The sequence below is a fragment of the Leiobunum rupestre genome, chromosome 2 (assembly GCF_980474605.1).
Source record: "Leiobunum rupestre chromosome 2, qqLeiRupe1.1.hap1, whole genome shotgun sequence".
Lineage (NCBI taxonomy): Eukaryota > Metazoa > Arthropoda > Arachnida > Opiliones > Sclerosomatidae > Leiobunum > Leiobunum rupestre.
The window spans coordinates 63954899-63961665 of NC_143385.1; the positions used below are offsets into that span (position 1 = coordinate 63954899).

The window sequence follows — 6767 nt, forward strand, 5'->3', positions numbered from 1 at the left end:
AAATGATGGTCGAAGTGACCGCAAACCCTAGCATCCACTTTTAAAGGTCCACAAAATCTTTTGCCTTATTAAAGAATATGCTGCCCCTCAAATAACTTTTTGTACTATTTCAGGGCAGTGACATAGGCATAAATTATTAAACAATACATTAATAATGTCAAGGTACAAGTTTTAATATTTTTGGATCTAGTACAACAGTTTTTTTTTGTCATAAAACACATTATGCCAAACACAAAGGTTTAAAAAACACCAAACACAACTTAAAGGTGTAAAATTGTTATTTTTGTTTTACTTTCACGTAAAAAGCATATGGTAAAACGTTAAAAAAATTAAGTGGAACACAAAATTATTCTTGAATAGGGGTAACTTATAAAGTTTAACTTGACTAGCATATTGTTTCGCCTAGCTTTGTTTCAACTAAAGTACTAAACTCTTGACTAGGTACGACGGTGTAATTTAAGCTATTAATTTAATTTAGGCTGTTAAACCAAAAAGTGTGCAATTTTATAAAAAATTAAGTTACTTTAAATTAAATTTTGCAGTTTAAAAGCGACATAACCGGTAAAACTTGTACATTTTCAATCAGCTTGAACCTAATATGGCACGTTTGTCCTCCAAATTTTTAACACGCAGTTATGGTACAAATGCGTTGTTTTTTCCTCTACACATATAGATCAAAATTTGCGCATGTTTGCTATTTAATCGCTTATAAATTTATTTTAAACCACCTTACGAATATATTTCGAATATTTTTTACTATACTTTTATCCATAGTATTATATACATCGTTATGTGTATAGTTTACAAAAACCTCAGACCACCTCTTGTTTTTAAAAAAATCACGCAATCCTCGTAACTTTGAAAAACTTCAAACCACGCCCCTCAAAAATTATAAAAACATAACCGCATGCATTAGCAATTTAATTTATATAAAAATTCAAAAATGCACGTAATATATTTTAAATATTGCATCTTGATATTACATATTAGTAGGTAGCCGCTTAATGGTGATATTTTAATGAAGTAGGTTCTTGCTCTATTTTGTCACACTTGACCTACAATGGCACAATCATATTATTCATGCAACTCACATAAAATTTAGTTAAAAAATAGATGTATAATAATGTTACATAAGTTTGCAAAAGTTTTACTGAGAGCTGCATTACGCGCTTCGTCCAGCGTCAAAAGTGGCCTTTGACAGCGCCTCGTTAGGGGGAGATTTTCTTTTAGTGATGACATCACTTCGTTACTAGCTCTCAGTAAAATATTCCCCAAAGTAACAAACTTATGGAACAATATTACAGACACGGTTAAACTGAAAACTAAATTCCATGTTAGTTCAGTTTCTTTTCAAGAAACGAATTTAAGAAAAAAAAATTTTTGTTGTATATCGGCTTTATCAAAATCTCATTTAAGATATAAGCGTGCAAAATTGAATAATTTTTAATTACTAGGTATAAATTTTACCTTTAAGCACTTTTTCTAACAAATACATCAACTGTTGATAAGGCTTGTAAAAATACACTTCAAAGGTTGAAAACTCAGGAGGAGCAATATGTTTTTAATGTGTTTTTTAAAGTGTGCAAAATAATATTTTTTGTACCTTTACCATGGAATGCCACTAAATACTTATGGTGCATTAAACTTAGTAAAAATTGAGTGAAAATAATAAAAAAGTATAATAAATTAATTTAAAATAATCTCGCAAAATATAGAATCCCAAAAGGAAGCTATAAATATTATTGTTTGTATTGACGCAGAGAGCTGCATTTAGGGGAGCGTGTTTTATGTGTTGGCACAAAGATATGATGTTTTTTTACGGGAATTTTTGCCACATACAGGCATTTGCTTGTTTAAGAAGACACCAAGATATATATTTTGTTATATCCTTAAAATTTTAAACTTAAAAACGGAGATTCAATGTTTTTTTTTACACTAAAAAGCTTTTGCCAGTCTGTTTTAAGCTTTTTCCATTTCTTAAACGTAAACTATTCTAACAAAAACTAAGATAATTTAGAAAAAATGTTACCGCACTATAAGATTTCACGGTTCGAAGGCCTACAATCCAGCGATGTTGTCGATCCACCACTGGTGTTCCGGATTTCAATCTGCATGTAGAAACAAATATGAATTCAATTTTTATTCAGCCAAAATTAATCAGTTTAATTAATAGACATGAATCTGAACAAAAAATTATGTATATACTTGGAATGTCTAACGAACATTCTGATTGCCCCTGATGATTAACATAGAAAAGGGGGGTAGTTCAAAGCTGAAAACTATTTGCTCTTTTTTAACCATGTAATTATGTCAGTTAGTTACGTAACTACACCGTTTTCGTGAATAAAATTTAAATTCTGCCAGAGCTTCTGTAGTGTCAGTTATTAAATTAATTTTCAAGTAAGTTTATTTTCCAAGTTAACGTCTTCCATTCTTTCTTTGGTGGGGCTTCTAATCAACAGGAGCCGGCCAATGAATTAGAAAATACCTTAAGTCTTCATTACGACGTAGTTTAAGGCCCGCCCTTTCCAAGTATACATGTAAAGAATGTCCCGTATAAGTATAAATGTCAAGATTACATTCTTAAGATGCCAAACATAAGACAAAAAATTAGAGTCAGTCTAATCCAAATTTTACATCTTCTCACAAGCCAGCAAAAACGTCGCCTCCTAGTATCAGATATACTAACACCATCAGTGGCGAAAAACTAAACGATACCATAAGTCTTTAATATTGTTCCATAAGTTTGTCACATTAGGGATTATTTTACTGAGAGCTAGTCACGGAGTGACGTCATCCCCAGAAGAAAATATCCCCCTAGCGAGGAGCTGTCAAAAGCTACGTGGGACAAGTTTGCAAGCGGACGCAAAACAGCGACGAAGCCCATTATGCAATCCATCTCGTGAATAGCTCTCTCAGTAAAACTTTAGCGTGTGAAGAATAGGAAGTGTCATACTTATGTATCAATATTATACACTTATGACGATACACTGCACTGTTGCAGTCTAGCCATCAGTCTGTTTCAAGTCGTGGTACTAAAAATAACATGGTTTTTGCTTATTAATGTTCAAAATTGTTATTAGATGCTAATAGATGGTGAAATACAACTAAATAAACTTTAATTTGGAAGAAATTATTTTCTGGAAAACTTTTGCATTTTTTTACAAATACATGAAGCCAAGATTTAACAAATTCAAGAATTTTTACCTTAAATTATTTCTGTAAGCATGTATGAAATATATTAAATTAACATTAGAAATTTAATGTCGATTCCATAAACTTGAGATCGCAAAAAAAAACACACTTACATGACTATTCCACGTATCATCCTTGCTTAAATCAGCCTCGTGTTCCTCTTCTGACAGCTCTGAATATTCGTCTTCATGCAACAACAAATTATCCCTGGATGGATTCGCACCTTCGCCCAAACTAAATTAAAAGAGTTAAAGGCTCCAAAATCTTTAGAATGTGGGGATAAATCAAAAACTATAAAACCCGGCATCAACTAGCTTCGGATGGTAACCATTTCTTAACTACAGTGGTTGACGGGATATTTTGATGAATGTTAAAGGGCCACACGGGTGTTTGAAAAATTCGGCCCAAATTTTGCATGTGGTATCCAATACGACCAATCTTATTCTGGAAACTAACGCTTGAAACTGGTCAAATTCAAACGCCGGCGTGGCCCTTTAATGGATTTAAAGCAAATCTTGCAATGTGCTACACGCCTAAGGCCCTTTTCACAGAGATGCTGAGGAATTTAATCTGTCTTGTAGGATATCGCCCTGCCCCAAATAACCACTAGAATCCGTACACTAACTATTGCTTTAAAACCTCTACACATTTTTCCGGAAAAGGATAAAACAACATACTCAAAGGAAAACTCCTTAAATAGATGGGCATATTCATGATAATGAGAATCTAGTAAGTTTTATTCCCAAAAAATATCTCTTGGAACACTATATTTCAAAGGATACATTTGCCTAAAATTTCGTCGTTTCCTTCGGGAAAAAATTCTTGCTAGCTGTGCAAATTTTCTGCGTGAAACTTTGCCCATGTTTTTAAGCTTCTCCCTAAATGCTGCATCAGTATCTTCCGAAGGTGGAAGCGTCTTTGTGTAGGGAAACGCTTCCAAGCCAGCTGGAGGCGAATCATCGTCAGCTTCATGGTATTCATCTGAAATAATTAAATTAAGTCATATCACGGCACTTTCAGTATTTTAGATCAGGAAACATACTTGATTCCGGTATGGAAGCCTCAGCTTGTCCTGTAGGTAACACTCTTGGTTGAATAACGGAATCTCTTTCTAGCGTAGTCATGAATTCTTTATTACGACGCAATTCCTGCACAAATTCTTCATTTTGAAGAAAAATTGCTATTCGTTCATCTTCTAAATACTGAGCCAATTCTGGGTCATCGCGACCACTTATTTGACGCTGTCTTTCATTTTCTTCCATGCGTTGCTGGAGCATAGCAGAGCTTAAAACAGTAACTTTCTAAAAAATTAGAATACATTCTGCATGTATTATGATTTTCAAAGAAAATTAGTAAAGGGGTTATTAAAAAGAACTCACTTCAATTTTCCGATGAGTTAACTTCTTATGTTCCTTTTTCCCCTCATCAATTCGCAAAAACGTGGGTGGTAGAGGACCAAGCAAAGGCGGATCCCATTTTTTAGTAATTCTCAATGGCTGCTTAGGACATTCAGTCGATGAATTTCTTTTTAAGGTGCTTACAGGTGTAACGGGTGGCAACGGAGACAGTGATAAGGTATTACTAGACGGATTACTTCCTAGTGGTGGTAACAAAACTGGAGACCTATGAGGTTGTTGAGGGGTTTGAGGCCGCCTCAAAATAGGAGACATGGTTTGTGGCGAGGCATGATTCACGCTGGGAGAGTGGGAGGGGCTTTGAGCATATGGTACCGCTTGATGGTACGAAGGAGGTGGAGTTGCGGGGGAATAGCGAGGGGGAACTTCGGCATTCTCTGTAGCGTCCAATTCGGCGCGTAATTTTTCATTTTCATTATCGGTGCTCATAGCTAACAGTTGATCTATAGTTGCATCCACTGCTCCGTTATTAGCCCTAAGCACAACTTCAATAACATCTTCATCCATTTCTGGAAACATTGTCTTAAAATCTTGCATTGCTTGGTGGAACTCTAGCTGTGTAATTGGTTGTTCTTGGGAACTTTGCTGTTGTTGCTGGGCTGGCTGCTGCCCCAATGCTGCCATCTTATGTTATGTCTTGCTACCTTTACGTTGTTTATTAAGATATCACGAATACCATGATCTTGGAATTAAGCTATAAATTTAAATAGAATAAATTATACTACTGTTCGCTCAAAGCAATTCACACCAGCAAGCTTTTATTTTATAATTGAAATAACGATTATAGTTAAGAGTTTCATAGTATAGTGGGTGAATCAAGCATTGGCTACATCCTGTCATTCCATTAATAATTTATTCAGAAATAAACCATTGGTTATATCTTATTCTCTAGGTATTTAAAATTTCATAAGATCTCAATACGTGTTCTTACCTGTACATGGGCTTATTTTAAACGTGTATTGCGGAAGTAACATTGTTCATCGACGTGCGAATGATGCACGGCCTGGCCTGCCGTCAATAAGCAAAGGCTTCAGAAATACTCACGAAATTCCGCTCCTACCACCAACTGTACGATAATTCAACATTATTACTACAATTTAAACATTCCTATAGATATATTAAATAAAAATACTTGAATTTAATATTTCTGAATAAATTTATGCATAAAATGTTACTAATAAATGCCAACCTATTTAAAAATATACAAATTTTAACAACATTAATCGAAAAACAAACTATTTGTCGCGGCCATCTTGAAAATTTGAAAAGAACAAACCGGAATTTCCGTAAAACATGAACGCCATCTAACGTGGAAATTTGAAGCGGGGATTTTTAAAATGGACGCGAAATGTGCCGCTAGAAGATTTAAGTAAAACCCACATTTATACGAAGTTTTAAAACTATATGTACTTCAAATATCGAGTTTAATTTTGAATAAAGTACATTTGAAGGTTTTATTAAGTATTAAAACCGTTTAGCATGTTTCAAAACAGTCTTACAAACGTTTTTCGATCAACGCGTGCTCGACCGTTTCAAAGCAAAATAAGTAGGTCTTTTTTTTGCGTTTTTCAACTTATTTTACACTTTAGGAAATTAAGAAACCAAAAACTTAAATAAATATAATATAAATATAATAGGCGAATTATTACCAGCACCATCTGTTTCTAATGATTTCAACTTTACGTCACAATTTTCGATAAACGAAAAAGTTGAACTAACTCAAATCGCGGGAACAAGCAGGCAGAATCCTACAGAAAATGGTATTAAGTCTTAAAACGTGAATAAAATACAAGAAACAAATAATTTAAAAAAATTTCATTTGAAGATTTTACGTTCGAACCAGCGCTGTCTGATGTTGAAATAAACGAATCCATATATTCATCAGACTCTGACGTCGATGCGATTTCAATATACTCAGAAGAAAGGTTAATTAGAACTTTGCTTTGACTTGTAGAAAATTTAAAATAAATTAAATTTTAATTTCAATCCAGTCAACATGAAAATACTGCCCGTAAAAAGGACCCATGGGAGTGGAAAACCTTCGACGATTTCCAAATTGAGGAAAATAGACGAAACTCATTCGAAAATAGGCCTAACAACGACAATCAAAATGGCGACCGCAAAACGCAAAATAAACCGAATTGGAAAACTTTCGTC

The 6767-nt window shown here is 34.0% G+C and overlaps 1 protein-coding gene and 1 long non-coding RNA gene across 4 annotated transcripts; one reads left to right on the plus strand and one right to left on the minus strand.

Moving 5' to 3' along the window:
- Positions 1-162: 162 nt before the first annotated feature.
- LOC149958718 (CUE domain-containing protein 1) lies at positions 163-5858 on the minus strand. Of its 3 annotated transcripts, none has more exons than XM_090166084.1 (7): positions 5800-5858; positions 5542-5676; positions 4575-5304; positions 4238-4496; positions 3978-4176; positions 3309-3429; positions 163-2108 (listed from the first exon to the last, which is right to left on the minus strand). In XM_090166084.1, exons 3-7 carry the CDS (start codon positions 5232-5234, stop codon positions 2034-2036), a joined length of 1314 nt encoding a protein of 437 aa, XP_090022210.1. In that variant the 5' UTR covers positions 5235-5304; positions 5542-5676; positions 5800-5858; the 3' UTR covers positions 163-2033. The 3 variants fall into 3 exon arrangements, with proteins under 3 accessions (XP_090022210.1, XP_090022209.1, XP_090022211.1); XM_090166083.1 differs by having other exon boundaries at positions 5743-5852; XM_090166085.1 differs by lacking the exon at positions 5800-5858 and having other exon boundaries at positions 5542-5715.
- Positions 5859-6300: 442 nt separating this feature from the next.
- On the plus strand, positions 6301-6767 carry LOC149958719 (uncharacterized). The gene is made up of 3 exons (XR_016478336.1): positions 6301-6370; positions 6436-6535; positions 6602-6767. It is a non-coding gene; the product is annotated as an uncharacterized LOC149958719 (long non-coding RNA).